Source organism: Gymnoscopelus microlampas (assembly GCF_963454915.1).
Source record: "Gymnoscopelus microlampas genome assembly, chromosome: 17".
In the NCBI taxonomy this organism is placed as follows: domain Eukaryota; kingdom Metazoa; phylum Chordata; class Actinopteri; order Myctophiformes; family Myctophidae; genus Gymnoscopelus; species Gymnoscopelus microlampas.
The window spans coordinates 10,993,603-11,011,431 of NC_139954.1; the positions used below are offsets into that span (position 1 = coordinate 10,993,603).

The following is a 17,829-nucleotide window of genomic DNA, read 5'->3' on the forward strand; positions in this document are numbered from 1 at the left end:
AACACACAAAAGCAGAAGGAAATTGATGCCTTGAGAAAGATATCTCATGCAAGTGTTGACCAACTGCTTTATTGTACGAGTGTAGTTCAGATCAACTAGATTAGAATGACTGAGGACGTGCACACCAAGCCAGACCTGACAAAGAAGGTCAGCTATGGCCGAAGAGAGAGGGAGGTAGAGATGGAGGAGAGAGGAGAGAGAGAAGAGAGGATAGTAGACATCTACGTCTCTGCAGACAACCCTGACCCTGGGACACAGCAGAATGCTGTAAAGAAGAACACGCCACAAGAGCATCATGGAGGTACAAATGAATATTTGAATAGTTAACTGACACATCTATGGGTGTCATTCAAGGGCAGTGGTGTCTGGAGAAGTGTTTGTACCTGTGCTTTCAGGTAGGATCGGGCCAAATGACCAAAGGGCGCTTTTTTCTAGTTTTTTTCTAGTTATTAACAACATAAATTACTTAGCTGTCATAAAGCATCATAACAGGAAAGGTCACCTATTTTAAATGATTTATCTTGTAACAAGTCTTTAAACCCAAGTGAGCAAGATAACCCTGAGGCGTGTCTTTTTTGTTTTTCAGACACTGATGAGTCAAAGAATAATCTCTCCAGAGCTGCTGCAGTGTGTCTGGGGCTGCTGTGTGTTCTCCTATTGGCTGTCATCATTGCCCTGGTCATACACAGTGAGTATTACTCTACATGTTATATTTGAGTCAGAAATAGTGTTGACGTCTGTTGGTAGAAATACTATGGGTCCTATTTTGGGGCAGTTGATTTGGATTGAGGTTGGCAGCAAATGGGCAAATTGACAATTTCACAAGGTTAAGCGCCATGTTTTTTCATGCCTGTATAGGTTTAGCACTTTGGGATCTCGCCATGCACTGGGGTAGGAATAGGTGCTATGGGGTGTGTGTCATATTAACAATTTAGCCTCAACAAGGACCACAATTTGGAGTTTAGAGTTGTGTCATGACTCATGATCCAAGGAACCAGGGCAAAAAAAAACAATGTACAAACTATGGTTGAAGAGTTTAGGCCAAAACACACACACAAAATTCATAATATCTGCTCAGATAAAGTGAGTGTTGCATGGACCTCCTAGGCAGAAGTTTGCTCAGGATCCACTATAATGTCCACAGACCCTGAGCAGACGTCTACCTAGGAGGTCCACACAGCAGTCATTTTTTGGATATCCGTCTATGCAGTTTATTTGGCAAATATGAATTGAATTCACGAATTGGGTTTGATAGTGAGAAACAATTATCATAGGACCAGTGACAAATACAGTATATTAAATGTTTTTGTTATTTCCTCCCGAGATATTTTGACGTAACCTTCTCTTGGCGTCTGTTTGAGGTGTCATAGATTTGTTGTTAATGACTTAGCACCTCCATTTTGCTTTTGAGAGAAATTGTGTTTCTGAGGCTGTGGAAATGACCAGTAAGCCACTCTGCTGAGCACAATGCACTGCTGCTCTTAAAAGTAATAAAAAGTGATCATTTGATTGTTCATGGTTGAAGCCACCCATAGATTCAGCCTCAAAACTTTGGAACAGGTACTCCGCGATTCTCCAGCCCGGAAGATCTCAAATGCATATCACCATGCACTCCCCAGTACCTAGACCTACCCACCACACCATTGACCGCCCTTCATGCCAGTTCACCCGTTTCCCCCAAATCTGGCCTTTTGTCTCATTGTCAATGACGATGTAATGTCAGAATAAAATTGTATGTAAAGCTCATTTATTTTCCTTCCTACAGATTATGACCTGGTTAAAGAGAAAAACAACCTGATCAAAGACATGAGTGAGACAGTGAAAGACAGTGAGTATCATTCTATACACAGTATCTTTACACAGAAATGGATTTAAATACTTTGAGTTCTAATTTGGGGCAGGTCAATTGGTGAATTGACCATTTCTGGAGGCTAAGTGCCATGTTTTCCCCACCCGTGTGTGTTTCTTGTTGTGGGGTCTTGCCATGGGCTGGTGTGGGCAGAGAGAGGCAATAAGGGGTGTGTCGTATTTCAATTTTAGGGTCAACAATTTCCCCAATTTGCACCGTCCACCATCTACCTGCCTGGACCAGGTCAAATAGCAAAGTGGCACGCACACTCATTGCTATTTTCAGCACACTTCAGTTGGCAGAGCAGAGGTGCATCCAGACATCTCCAATATCACACAAACCCACTGTATATATGTTATGCTTGTCTATTCACTTTTGTATTAAGCCCCACTGGTGTGTGGGGGGGCCGCTCCTACCCGTGGAGTGTTGAACGAGCTTTCTCTCTCAAATACACACGCTGTTAAGTTACACCTATATATTTCCTGTTAATATAACCTGTGTAAAATCTGGTGCATTGGGAGGTAAAGGGGAGACACTTTATTTTGAAGGGATGACCGGAAGAAGAGACGTGTTGCGTGCACTGGGGGCCGTTCTAAATAGCTTGGACGCTATTACGCCACTGTTAAGCCCCCAAGATGGAAAACATATTTTAAGCTGTTTTCAATACATTCTATCACCACCACAAAACTGTTGTTCTTCATGATACAGTACACAGAGAATATAGAAGGCATTATATCCATATTGGCTTACTTGATAGATTACTACACATACCTCGAAAACGAAATGCTACATTTCAAGGGGCTATTCCTAATAAAGAATTTCAATAACATACCGCCAGGTTCTGTTTAGCTCATCACAGGACATCATTGAACTTATTATTTCCCACTTCAACTGCACTTAGCGTTTGAGGTGTCATAGATTTGTTGTTCATGTCTCTGTACCTTACAAGGACTTCAGCTTTTGAGAAAAAAAAATCGAAACCATCAAAAATCATTTGATGGTTCATACTTTAACAACATGTAATGTAAAATGTGATGTAAAAAACCCACTGATAATATATTCAGCCTCAGCCTTATCCAACCCACCTGGCCACTTCGCCGCTGGTAGTCCGCCCCTCTCCACTCTAGAAAATCCCAAACATCTGCCACTAGATTGCAGATTTATTATGCTTCATGCCCGTTCACCTGTTTCCTCAAAATCTACTCTAGCCCATTGTCTCATTGTCAAATGAAGATTTACTATCAGAACAACGTTGTATGTAGTATACTGTCAAGTTCTTCAGTTAGTTGATTCTCTCTTGCAGATTCTCAATTGATTAAAGAAAAAAACAACATGATCAAAAACCTGACTGAACAGAACGACAAGTTACAGAGCAACCTAACTGAAAAGTCAGATTACCTGAAGAGGATGATTCTTTGTGGTCAGTGAGATTTCATCATTGTTACTGTATATCATATTATTCATCATTTGTCATTGATCTGAACAAATGTAAGAACAGTTGTAAATGTTATTCTGTGGTTGTTAGTATTTTTAGATGGAGGGCAGAACCTGAATGGAGAGCAAACAAGCTGGCTAAAGGTATAGTGTGTGTGTGCGTGTGTGTGTGTGCGTGTGCGCGCGTGTGTGCGTGCGTGCCTGTGTGTGTGCGTGCGTGTGGCTTGCCTTCATGATTATATTACATTAGTGCATGCTGTAAACGGTTCCACTTTGTTTGCACTTCACTAAGTAGCATATTTTCTGTCCAGGGCATTTTTTCTTTTTTTCGGGCCAAGATGGAACCAAGGAAGGAGTGCAAGCAATACTGTGATGACCAAAAAAATGGCAAGGGTAACGAAAAGGTGCGTATATGTGCATGCGTAAGTGTGTGTGACACAAATGTGTCGTACAGTTTGTACTTCAATAACCAGCAGTTTTTCTATCCAGGACTTTACTGAGTGTTTGCAAAAAGATGCCTGAATTTAGAAGTGGGTGGACGGAACACCATTGGCCACACCAATGTAAGACTTTACCTTCATTCTTCTCTCATCATTTTAACATACATGTCATGTACATTTCAAATTTGCAATTTTTTTGTCGTAAACCAAGAACTTATCATCAGCCTACATTTAAACTATACAGACTATAGGATGCCAGGTCAGTGACCTGGCATCTGTTTACATAACATGCTATCTAAATTACATTTTAGCCTTTGCATAATCCTGCAAGGTCGTCAAGGCTAACACACACACACACACACACACACACACACACACACACACACACACACACACACACACACACACACACACACACACACACACACACACACACACACACACACAGCACCCCACAGCATTCTCTGTTCAATCAAAAGTGTTCTGGAAGTGGTTTTAAGCTGGGGGGCTGGGGGCTTTTCAAAGTGTATGAGTGGGGGCTCAAGAAATGGCTCAATGAGGAAGTTCCAATGTTTGGAACTACAGCCCATAGTGGCCCGCTTTGCGGCGAGATCAAAGTGTGTCGTAACTCTCTCTCTCTCTATGGGTCTGGTTCAGATCAGGAAGCCATGTGGATCTTAGGCCTACGGATGCATCAAAGGGTCAAAAAAGACGATTTTTAAATGGGCGATGAGAGAGAGAGAGAGAGAGAGAGAGAGAGATCCATGTAAATGTATTGAATTAAATATTCCTGCTTTTCCAGGTACCGGTGCCATGGTGAACCTGTAAAGAAGAAGACTGTGTAGCCTCTGTCCTACATTACAAAGTGGCTGAAAAAACGAAACATAATGAAAATAGAGAAAAATTGCACTGTAATGTGTGGTGAGCTTGAATTTACGAAAACATGTATGTAGTAAAAAATATATATATATACATTTAAAAGAAATGTGACAATAATTATGTGTCAAATATAGGGATGCCAGATTGAAAGTGGTTAAACTGGCACAATAATCGTATGAATTGAATTACAAGTGAAATTACATGCAAATGTGTTACAACCTAATAACAATAATAATGTTATTGTTGATGTAATTGCTGTGGTTATTATTATTACTATTATTACTATTAAACAATTGCCAGTTGGTAAAAAGGATGGAATGACATATCATGTTTTAACTTTGACCACTAGATCTGTGAACAACACAATGCACACAACACAACAACCACACATTACACACACAAAACACCCCCTCCCTCCACCCCCTCTCCCGCTAGGCCCAACACAAACAGGGGGGAAATAAATCTCCATTGGTGCTATATCATACAACAACAAGGTTCCATTTATTATGCATTTAAGAAAGGCTATTATCCCAGGAAGCATATCCTATAATCAGTATATCCATCCTCTGCCTGTGCCAGCATATCAATTACATCACCATTTTGTGAAAGTTATGTATTGTGATACTTGCATAAAAATGTCAGTAACAATGCCATGAAGCCCAGGTCTATAATGCCTAATAAACATACTTGCAAGGTGCTTATAACACTGTATATAGGCTACTTATAGTTACAAGCACTCACAAATACTTGTTACAATAATCCTATAACACATATGCTGTATTATTGCATACAGTATGTATATATTTTACTTTACTCATATCAGGAATATCTGACATGTTGTTTGTTTGTTTGTTTTTCTTTCTATCTATCTCTATTCTTATTCCCTTTCCTGAAAACTACAATTGATGGGAGCTTTTTAACACCTGTAACCTGTGATGTGACAATAAAGTTGATGTTGAAGTTGACATTATTGAGAGAAAATTATAATTACTTATAACTTCAGGTATCATAATACTTATAACATGAGAACAAGAGAATAATCCACTTAAAAGAGAGATGCGAGACAAATTACCCAATATGTTTTTTTTTTCACACAATAGGTTAATAAAACGTTAATGAAGTCGTTATTGAAAGAGCACCTCAGATTCTTATACCCTGTCCATCCTCAGATCAGAACCCATACGTGTCAAGTCTCAATTTTCTTAGCATGTCTGAGACATATGTGGGTGTGAAGTGTTGTTTTAAGACATGGCTATAGGATCAGTGGCACAGCTATCAATATACAGTGCAGCCAGTGTGGTCGCACTGGGCCATGGGGTGGAGGGCCCGTGCCCACCTGCAATATGTTGGGCAGAGAATGCGCCCTCTGCGTGTGATTCAGATTGTCACCTCGAAATTCAAAGAAATGAATTAAACCACAATCTATATCCTGCTGCCATTTTCTATACATTGCATATCCTCGCAAAGCCACCACAGTCATAGTTTTCTTTTTCTTTCTTTTTGTGTAAAGTAATCACTTAAATTAATCATTTAAGTGACCCACCTCTCTCCCACTCACTTTGCCAGCCTAGGCTGGCTCAGGGTGGAAGACAGGGTTATACAATTAAAAATGGGACTGGTCTTCAAAATTGTAAATGCAGATTTGCCCGAAATGCCCCCTATACCTGCATATCTGTATAAGTACCTCGAAAAAGTTAGTGACACCCACAGTCACAAAACTAGAGGGAGCGTAAACAACAATCTGGTAACACCCACCCATAAAACAAACATGGGCAAATTCTCCTTCTATAGCACTGCCACCAAGGAATGGAATAGTCTAACCCCATCCCTCAAAAAATTCAGTTCGCTGGGCTCATTCAAAACAGCCCTAAAAACTCATCTTTCTGGAGGCCTAAAGAGGAGCTAGTACCAGTTTCCCTGTAGACAGACGACCCCCCCCCTCTCCCCCTTTTTTTGTACATACTTTTTATTTTATTTTGCTAATGTTTTTTTTGTATATATTTCATTATTTTCTCATGCCTTTTTTGTACATAATGGTATATATTTTTTTTCCTCTGTATTCTTATGTTGATTTTTGAACTGTTTGGTTGCTACTATATATGTCTATGAAATTAATTCAAGGACCCCAATGGAAACAAGCCCGCAAGGACTTTTTTGGCCGGACCTTTTAGACAAAAGCATTATAAATGTAACTGTGTTGTTTTACATTCTTTTGCCTAATAAAAATTTCAATCAATCAATCAATTTCCTATTTTTTTATGTTTGTCTGTCATATATACAATGATGATTTCTGGGTAATGTTTGTTGTCTAATGTCAAGTCTCATCATGTGACAAGTGATGCCTGATTGTATGACTGAATGTTTGCATCTCCGTAAATTAAAGAGTATTGCCTTTGCCTGTGTGTGTTAAGATAACTTTTGTTGTGATTTGGCGCTATATAAATAAAATTGACTTGACTTGTATTGGCAAAAATATGACCCACATCATACTGAGCACCATATTTGTCACTCAAAACCATTCACGGAGGCTCTGCGCACTCATCATCTTTACGCCCCCACAAACTGAAACACTGTTTTAATCCCCCCCCCCCCCCCCCCCCCCCACCCTCTTTTCGTGATATTTTTTTAACTAACCTTACTGTATGCCTGCATGAGCTTTGGGATATCTGAATTTCCCTTCAGGGATTAATAAAGTATCTATCTATCTATCTATCTATCTATCTATCTATCTATCTATCTATCAAAACAGTGAGAGGCGGGGCTGCTACACGAGGGCAACGGGGTGTGTGTGTGTGTGTGTGTGTGTGTGTGTGTGTGTGTGTGTGTGTGTGTGTGTGTGTGTGTGTGTGTGTGTGTGTGTGTGTGTGTGTGTGTGTGTGTGTGTGTGTGTGTGTGAGAGAAAGAAAGAAATACTCCAATTAGCCAAAGGGGGCACTATAGCAATCGATTGTAATGCAACATTTGAACAGGCATAACTCGCCCCGTTTGATCTACAGTATATGGTAGGTGCTCTGACGAGTAAGAGCATGTCACACTTGTATAACTAATTTAAAGGACAACCCATGTAAATGTCAACTATACAGATATAGCTACCAGTTTCCTCTCATCGAAACACGGCATCTGCTTTGCTTTGCTTTGTCAACACCTGTCAGCAAGCCTCCATATTGTGCTGTGGCTTTAACTTCTTGTCTTGTGAGTCGTTTCGATGACGCAGATGTTTTTTCTAAAAACATTACCTATGCTTTCCTCTTACTATCTAAATTTTAAGTTGACAGCCACTCAAAGTACAGTAAACATAAAAAAAAACACACAATTTAGTGTAATCTTGTGTGTGTGTGTGTGTGTGTGTGTGTGTGTGTGTGTGTGTGTGTGTGTGTGTGTGTGTGTGTGTGTGTGTGTGTGTGTGTGTGTGTGTGTGTGTGTGTGTGTGTGTGTGTGTGTGTGTGTGTGTGTGTGTGTGTGTGTGTGTGTGTGTGTGTGTGTGTGTGTGTATAGTCACGCTTGTCTTCATTAAATTAAAAATAGCACTAAATAATTTCAATAGTTCTTATTAGGGAGTTTATGTCCTTCCATGACACGTGATGTATCAAAATCACATCACATTTCCAGTAAATCCTCTCTAATATCTGAATAGAATATCATCCATGCAGTGGATAGTCTGCCAGCGTGTATACCCTCAATATAAAATTGAATGTCCCTGTCAAAAAAACTGGTCAACCACCTGTCCCCTACTCCCTAAGCTTCTTAACTAGTTCTAAGTAGTTCGGTGGCTATCATTCATGGAGATCCCCCCAGAGTGATACATCTACCATCTTTACAATTAGGCCTAAATTAAAGTCCTACAACCTGCAATAACACGAACAAAGCGTCATAATTCACATTCTGTTCTATTGACAGCTGTGAATTCACCAAGATCATTGCAGAGGAAATGCTCACCACATAGGTGGGCATTTCCTGTGACATTTGCTAAAAATGTGACATTTGCTCCATTATGTCTAACGTCCTTAAAACGGTTAAGAATAGGCTGCCATGCATGCACATGCACGCATAGTTGTCAGCACTCGCAGCAACACGTATTTCCTCAGAATTTCTGAGACTATGTGGGTGTGAAGTATGATCAACACTGTGAAAAAAACACCTTTAACACAATAGCAGAAGGAAATTGATGCATTGAAATAGATATGTCATCATGCAAGTCAAGTTGCTAGGTTCCGTTGATAGGCTTTATAAAGGGTTAATCTCCCTCTTTTGTGAGTTCTGTTTTTCAAGTTGTACGAGTGTAGTTCAGATCAACTAGAATGTCTGAGGACGTGCACGCCAAGCCAGACCTGACAAAGAAGGTCAGATATGGCCGAATGGAGAGGGAGGTAGAGATGGAGGAGAGAGGAGAGAGAGAAGAGAGAATAAATGATATCTACATCTCTGCAGACGACCCTGACCCTGGGACACAGCAGAATGCTGTACAGAGGAACACAGCACAAGAGCATCATGGAGGTAAAATGAAATAAAATACATTGCTAAAATGGTTCACTAACGCATCTATGGATGTTATTCAAGGGCGGTGATGTAGTGGTGTGTCTGAAGAAGTGGGTATTAATGAAAAACTAAAAGTTAATTAAAAAAAAGTCAAGGTGGCTCATGCAAGTTACAGTAAAGATACAGCTCTCTGTGTTAAAACAGTGACATGAACTACTTAAAGTGATAGTTTACAGAAAAATGTCACATTTTCAATACAATACATTTATGCATAGCAGTGCATCATACTTCACAATACAATATTTGTATACAATATTTCACATTGTCTCCCTAGTGAGACAGCAGCAATAAAAGGAGAATAAGAAAAGTTAAAAACAAACAAACAAATGATTAAGACAACCAAAGTGAAAGAAAAAGAAAAGAAAGGGGGGATAGGGGGAATCAGTAGTAATCAAATAGAAATATATAAATATGCATAGTGCAATAGCATATGCAATAGTACAGAAGAACATACAATATAAACCCACACATACATTGCCTCACAATACATATCTACATACATACCGCACATTCCTACATATCCAATTGCAGACAGACTTAAGTCTCTTTATAGAATGTTAGAACTCAATGCGTGCTAAAGGCGTCCACTTTTTAATAAATTGTTCACTTTGCAGTCTCACCGAATAAGTTATTCTTTCCATATCTCTAATTTCTTTGACTTTATTCAGCCATTGTTCGTGGGTCGGAGGATGCAGTCCTAGCCAGCTAATTATGACACTTTTCTTGGCTGCCGTTAATAAAATTTGAAGGAGGTAAATATTCTTCCTGCCTTCAAAGCCTGTCGGCACAATCCCTAGAACAGCGTCTTAAATTATTGTGGTACTTGAGTACCAAATACTTTACTGATGTCACTAAATACCACATTCCAAAACTGTCGTACTTTAGGACATGTCCAGAAGATATGTGTATGGTTACCGACCTGCTCACCACATCTCCTCCAGCACTCACTTGTAGGAGTAGTGCCTGCTCTGGCAGTCAGTAACGGGGTCTTAAAAAACCTGCTTAAAATGTATTATACTTAAAAGAGTATTTCTGCCTCCCACTTTGCTTTTATATAAAGAGAGTCACTCGGAACCATTGATAATAGATTTTGAAAAGATTTTTCCACTTGAAGCACCATTTTGAATCAATCAGAAAGGATTCTAGAAAATGTAATATTTTCTCTACATTCATGGTGTGATTTTATTTGTTAATTAAAAACATACATTTGTTATCTGTCATAAAACAAGCATAATAGGTGTCACTTATTTTAAATATCTTATTTTGGCACAATTAAACTGTAAACCCTCTCAAATATCTTCATAGGATTGTTTTATGGGTTTTATTATTTTCAGGATCTGGTGAGTCAAAGAAGAATCGCTCCAGAGCTGCTGCAGTGTGTCTGGGGCTGCTGTGTCTTCTCCAATTGGGTGTCATCACTGGCCTGGTCATACACAGTAAATATCTACAAGTATTCTATTATATTTGAGTCAGAAATAGTATTGATGTTGCTTGAAATACTTTGGGTCCTACAGGTGGTTTGGATTGAGGCTGCAACAAATGGGCAAATTGACCATTTCTGGAGGCAAAGCGTTGTGTTTTTCCACGCAGACGTCTGCCTAGGAGGTCCACGCAGCAGTATTTCTTCCGAGTTTATTTGCCGGTTCAAATCTACCACGGTGCATCCAGCTTTGTCGAGCGTCTATACAAACACAACTGGCCTGTGTTTGGGGGAGGGAAGCCAGGTGGGGACTGGGGAGGGTGATATTTGTCACAGCACATACTCCTATTGGCTGGTTCTGGGACCACACCTGTCAGTAGGGAGTGTTGGTTGGGAGGACTAGGATGGAGGTGCTAGGTCCTCCCGGTGGGGCTCACTGGCAGGTGAGTCGGTGGGGTACAACAGCAGTGACAACACACAGAAGTGTGCAGGGATTAATTAATTAACATAAAGACTAAATTGGGAAGAAATATGAAGTGGACTTTAAAGTGAAAAATCACACCCTGTGTGAAGGAAGCGGTGCCTTTGGGGCGGGGCTTAACTCATTTCAGTTCGTCCCTATTGGTGGTCTGAGTCCACTTACCAAATTTGTACTTGGTAGCATGCTGCAAACTGGAATAATGGCTGTTTAAAGCCCAGCCAATGGGCAGACAGAGGGGGCGGGGCTTAAGTAATGACAGTTTGTCCCTATTGGTGGTTTTAGTCCATGTCCAAAATTTGTACTCCGTAGCATGCTGCGAACTTGAGTTATGGCTGTTTAAAGGCCAGCCAATGGGAAGACAGAGGGGGCGGGGCCTGAGCAATTCATGCTCGGCCCGTATTGGTGGTCTAAGTCCACATACCAAATTTGGACTTGGTGGCATGCTGCAAACTGGAGTTATAGCTGTTTAAAATCCCGTGCTCATCCCGTGCTCATACGGGCGGACGTCTCTGGGGGCCCCTGGACCCCTCTTTGATAACCGGTGGCACGTGTGGCAAATGAGAGGAGAGATGGCATAGGCAATCTCCAAGTCCGTGTGTGTGTGTGTGTGTGTGTGTGTGTGTGTGTGTGTGTGTGTGTGTGTGTGCGTGTGTTTGTATGTGTTGCTTCTTTGCCGTGCTCATCCCAGGCTCATACACACGGACACACGGACACACAGACAGACACACAGACAGTCTCTGGGGGTCCCTGGACCCCTCTTTGATAACCGGTGGCACATGTGGCAAATGAGAGGAGAGATGGCATAGGCAATCTCCAAGTCTGTGTGTGTGTGTGTGTGTGTGCGTGTGTGTGTGTGTGTGTGCGTGCGTGTGTTTGTATGTGTTGCTTCTTTGCCGTGCTCATCCCAGGCTCATACACACGGACACATGGACACACAGACAGACACACACACAGACACCGAGTCAAAGCCACGTATAGAGCGGTTGGCACCGCTAAAAATACTTCTCATAGGACCAGTGTCAGATATATAAAATGTGTTATTTGTTATTGTTATTTGCTCCCGTGATATATTGACAATCTGCTCTTGATCTGTTTAAGGTGTCATATATTTGTTGTTAATGACTTTGTACCTCCATTTTGTTTTTGAGAGCAATTACGTTTCTGAGGCTGTGATATTACCAGTATGCACTGCTCTTAAAAGTAATGCAAAGCAATCATGTGATTGGTCTGGTCATGATTGAAGCAACCCATATATTCGGCCTCAAAGCACCACAGGTACTCTGCCCATCTCTAGTCCGGAACACCAAATGTTTGTCACCGCACCCCATCTATCATGCTGGTTCACCTGTTTCCCAAAAATCAGGCCCTTTGTGTCATTGTCTAATGAAGATTTATTACTACTAGAAAAAACATTGCTTGTACATCAAGTTCATCCGTTTGTTGATTCTTCTAATTGCAGATTGTGAAGTGATTAAAGAGAAAAACAACATGGCCAAAAACCTGACTGACCAGAAAGAACAGTTAGAGACCAGATATAACATGACTACACAGAAAACGCTGTTACAGACCAGTTTTGACCAGTTACAAAGCAAATGTAACAGATCTAACAACAACCCGAATGAAGACAAAAACCTAATAAGCAACCTGAAAAGCATTACTGCAGAGAGAGATTTCCTGATTCTTCATGGTCAGTGAGATATCATTGTTTTTCTTCATTGTTATGTTGTCATCATTTGTCATTAATCTGAGCCAATGAAAGAACAGTTGCTAACTTTATCATTTTGTTGTTAGGATTATGTACAAAGAAAAACTGCCGTCTTCAATGTCGCAGTATGACAGACTTTATGAAGGACGTTAAGACGAAAAAAAAGGTATAATGTGTGTGTGTGTGCGTGCGTGCGTGCGTGCGTGCGTGCGTGCGTGCGTGCGTGCGTGTGTGTGTGAGCGAGAGTGTGCACTATCACCTACAGTACCTGTATTACAATTTGAAGAGATACACATCTTTTGTACAGTTAAAGCTTTAGTAACCAGCAGCTTTTATGTCCAGGTTATTAAGTGTCTTTCAGATGAAAAGGACTGATACCCCACTGACCAAACTAACGTAAGACTTTACCTTCATTCTTCTCTTATGTTCATTTCAACAAACATGTTATGTACATTTCACATATTTCCTCTTTGCTCCATTCTTCTAAATTATATTCAATGCTATAATAAAATACAAACCTACCACACTGTCGCCAAGACAATTCTACCTGTTGTCTATTTCACTATCCAGTGAATCTGTATCTAATATCTACAATATCATTTGAGGTCATGAATAAAGGAAACAAGATTTAGCGAGAAGAAACATCCTTGTAAAAGTATTGTAATGAATTAAATGTTCTTTCCAGGTACTGGTGCCATGGGGCATAACTATAGAGAAGAAGACTGTGTTGAACCTCATCGATCAGGGGATCCAAAACATCTCCATTCCAAGGATACTCAAACAGCCATAGTCTCTGGCTGCAGCCTATTGCAAAATGGCTTTATGAATGAATGCAATGTATGAATGAATACATAGATAAACAGATAAGTACATGTTGTGAACTTGTAGACTGGCAAGCCTTAAAAGTAAATGATATACAATTTCTGCTCTTTTACTTTTAGTTGTTTATTTGTTGAAGCTGTCTGTATTGTGAAAACTGTTATTGCCTAATATCGATCATATGTATTCAATCATAGATGCATTCTTATTGCTTTGATTCTTGCATAACTCCCTGTTACCCTCCATGTGGCAGCGCGCGCGCGCGCGCGCACACACACACACACACACACACACACACACACACACACACACACACACACACACACACACACACACACACACACACACACACACACACACACACACACACACACACACACACACACACACACACACACACACACACACACACACACACACACACACACACACACAATCCACAACTTTAAAACACATTTACACCAAGGGACCAAAATGGAAATAAGCTCTCAAGCTGTTTTGTTAATCCTTTTGACTGATTTGTGCAACCATATATGTGATATGTGTGCATAATTATGATCTGTGTCAATAAAGAGGTGAATCAATCAATACATCTTTACTATAGCAATTTTTTCAAGGATCATAGTGTATTATTATAATTCTCAAAGTTATACTAATGTGAAACTCCTCACTGTCATGAGAGAAGAAGTTATGTAAAAAGGGTCTGTGATCACCACCACAAGGGGAGATCTGCTGACCAGCTGCTTCCTGTTAGACCTGGAACACCTATACGTTGTTATGCCTTTCAATCCGGGAACACCTTTGTGTAACATTAGCTGTTGCTATACAGTATATATATATATAAGACCATATTTAGTTTTTTTAATTTTTTAATTGAAATCTGACATTTTTCAGAAAACTTGGGTCAGGATTTCGAAGGCGTTTTTAGAATCGGCCTCAGGTCCAAATGTGCCCGTGACCGTGAACTCTGGAGGTCCCTTGCCGACGGCCACAGCCTATACCCCAGTAGAGGTGTAAGGCGTAAGTAAGTAAGTCAGTCAGGTCTAAATGGGTTAATAGAAATATTGGACAATGTAAATTCAAGCACACAGCAACTGTGGCATGTAATGGGTTACCTACAGACTTTAAGTTCCTGTATGATTCTTTACATCTTCCCTAAAGGGATGGTTAAGGCGGAGCAGAGTCTGGGTCTAGACATGGTCTAAATGTATTGAAATGCATGGTTTCTTTGTCTAGCCTGGTGTCTTATTTATTTGTAGTTGTACAATTGTTAGGTATTTATATTGTTTTTTTGTACTGTTTTGCACTGTATCGAATCCCTACCCCCTAGTGTGGAAGGCACACCCACACTTTTCCCACAACCTATAGGTGCTTGGACTGACATGCACAAGGACACTTTTGGCACCTTTGGGTGCGTGGACTTCAGTGCAATCACACACATACACATCACATCATACAACATGACATAATGTGGACATACATATGAAATGGGAATAAGCCACTGGCTTTTTTGCGTTTATCCTTTTGATAATGGTGTGACAATGTATAGGCTATATAATCTATAATGTTTTATTATCAATAAAGGGGTCAGAGTGTGGTAACCCTGGGTCAAGGCTGGAGTTCCTGTAAGGCTGACTGACAAACCTGTAAACAGAGGAGGTTCTCAACCGTGACAGCTATCACCAAAAATACTGTCTCCCCGCTGGAGTAATTAACCCATTAAAACCCGGGAAATCTGTGTCATTTTAGATTTTAACCTCTTTAACCACATTTTATACTTTAGCTATTCAAAAATAGCAGATATGCAAGCTCATAGCGCATCACTTCGTGCCGTGCTATGAGATTGTATATCTGCTATTTTTTTTTAATCGTGATTTTTTTGCAAATCTTTGAATATATAGATATATTTACATGTTTTACTCAAATCTTTGCTTCTGGGGGTTCCTGGAACAAAATATTTTGAGATGGAAGTCGGCGGCCAAATACAGATCATTTTGGGGGTCCTTGACATGAAAAGGTTTGAGAACCACTGATATAGCAACATAAGATGCAAACCATGAGATGCTTTATTGCTATGCATCAGGACATAATTCTAATATATCTATAGGCCTACTCAACTAATGTGTTTAATTGTTTAATCATTCTCTGCCAGGCTGAAGGCAAGGGGGTACATTGTGTTCTCAACCCTGTGTGCGTGCGTATCTGCGTGTGTGCGTGTGTGTGCGCGCGTCTGTGTGTATGTGTATTTGTTGTGGATAATCTCACAAATCGCTAGACCGATCAGTACCACATTTCTAATGCCCACTGTAGTCCAACTTAGTACCGGCGGTGCCACTTTTTTTTTCACTCTGTTTTCAGATCACAGATAAACTCTTAAACTGGTTTTGATGCAGTGATGCAACAAAAGTCACATGCATTTAGTTAACTTTTTCAATAGCTTCCGGGTGCAGGTCTACAAGTACACAATTGTTTATTAACACATTATAGAAAGGATTGTATTGATTGAAGATGATAGACTTACAAAGTATTACTTTTAGCCATAAGATGCAAAGAAAAGGTTTTCATCAGTGGTGGACAAATTACTTGAGTCGATACTCCTGGTCAAATTAAAGTGGAGTACTTGAAAATACTTAAGTATTCAAAAGCACCAATTTATAGTACATCTTCTTAATATCAATGCATTGCTGTATAGAAATGTCCCCTCAAAATTCAAATACATTTAAAAAACTGTGAAAATTGCCGACCTATAAGCTCACAACGGGCTGCAATGTGACACGTTGTGATCTTGTAGATCTGCTATTTTCACTTTTATACTCAAGTAAAGTACAGATACTCAAAAAAACATTTTTAAAGTAATGTACTTCGTTACTGTCACTGCCACTGGTTTTCATCAAGTTATTGTGGAGGAAATCTGGGAATTCGAGGAATACATAAAAATATATTGTTATTGTGATATAACAGCCTACATGTATACCCTCAAAGTATTCTTTCCCCCTTATTCTTCTTTGAGACACTGCTGAAGACTACAAAGAAACCATAGCTTCATCTAAGCCTGGGCCTGTAAGGGAGGATCAGGGTAGGACATTTGCAATTTTATGAGTGGTATATTTGTATGCGTGTAGTGTTAGGATTCTAGGAATTCAAGCTTATCCTATCTACACTTACATCTGTGGATATTACTTTGAAGTATCCGCTAAGCGCCAACAACATTCAAGACAGACAGCAGTATTAACCTCAAAACAAGATCAGTCGTTCTCAACCACAGACTGCTTTGAGAAAAAAAGATGTGTCCGTACAATACTTTATAGAAGCATGGTCTCCTGTTATTTGGGCATTGAGCATAGGGAACAGGTATGTGATCCATCACTTACACACTTCACATAGACAATCACACATCAAAGACGGACTCAGTTCAAAGAGAATAGCGAGAGATTGGATTTAAACTAGAGTTACGAAGCTTTGATGTATTTTCACTCTGACTCATCTTAATTCAATGAAGGAGGATAAAAGAACATATCTGCACCCCGAGTTCTTTCTTTCTTTCTTTCTTTCTTTCAGGGAAATTCAGTTTCAGCTTCACCCAGCTGCTGGCTGCTCAGATGGGAGCTGTTAGTGGTTAAGTGGTTTGCTCAGGGACACTTCTTCAACACATATTATGCTGGGAGGGCTGGGGGTCAAACCAGCGACCATCCAATTCCTAGACGGCAGCTATGGCCGCCCTATTAAATGGCTTAATGCGTGTGCGTGTGCGTGTGTGTGTGTGTGTGTGTGTGTCAGTGAATGTAATTCCACACTCCACTGTCCACCAAGCAGTGACCACGCAGTCTGAAGGATTGGCATCCTAATGGTCATGTGAACTTTGACCCTCTGTGCCACCTAATTATTATTATTGTACTGTATTTCCTCTCCCCACCTTTTGACATTTCTGTATGAGCTGCCCTTAAACTGTTATCTTACTGGAGAGAGTGAGGGAGAAATGCGATGGAGAAGGGCAGTATCTACTTTTTTGGAGCGGTGTAACCGCCCCCTATAAGTGAGGTTTGGACACTGACCAATCCTGCACCGTGATTGGCCAATAGTCTACAACGCAGTCTACAACCCCTAACCCTTCCACAGTCAATGCAAATCTATACTTTTGCAAAGTCAGCCAATCACATTACAGCTAGTGTCATCACCACTAGCTGTAATGTGATTGGCTGACTTTGCAAATTCAGGACTGTGATTGGCTAGCGAAACACATGACACATGTGCAGCCCTATGAATAGC

General features: G+C 40.3%; 2 protein-coding genes across 2 annotated transcripts; both read left to right on the forward strand.

Annotated features, from left to right (window-relative positions):
• Positions 1–105: 105 nt before the first annotated feature.
• Positions 106–8,545, forward strand: LOC311064273 (uncharacterized protein; the record flags this gene model as incomplete). The annotated part of the gene is made up of 7 exons (XM_084084107.1): positions 106–301; positions 587–688; positions 1,766–1,828; positions 3,153–3,266; positions 3,375–3,427; positions 4,526–4,539; positions 8,500–8,545. The coding sequence occupies 7 exons, from the start codon at positions 106–108 to the stop codon at positions 8,543–8,545; spliced, it is 588 nt and encodes a 195-aa protein (XP_083940233.1).
• A 294-nt stretch (positions 8,546–8,839) lies between these two features.
• Positions 8,840–13,690, forward strand: LOC311064880 (uncharacterized protein). Its single transcript, XM_084084902.1, has 6 exons — positions 8,840–9,096; positions 10,473–10,574; positions 12,499–12,726; positions 12,831–12,910; positions 13,087–13,140; positions 13,430–13,690. Exons 1-5 carry the CDS (start codon positions 8,901–8,903, stop codon positions 13,117–13,119), a joined length of 639 nt encoding a protein of 212 aa, XP_083941028.1. The 5' UTR covers positions 8,840–8,900; the 3' UTR covers positions 13,120–13,140; positions 13,430–13,690.
• Positions 13,691–17,829: the final 4,139 nt, after the last annotated feature.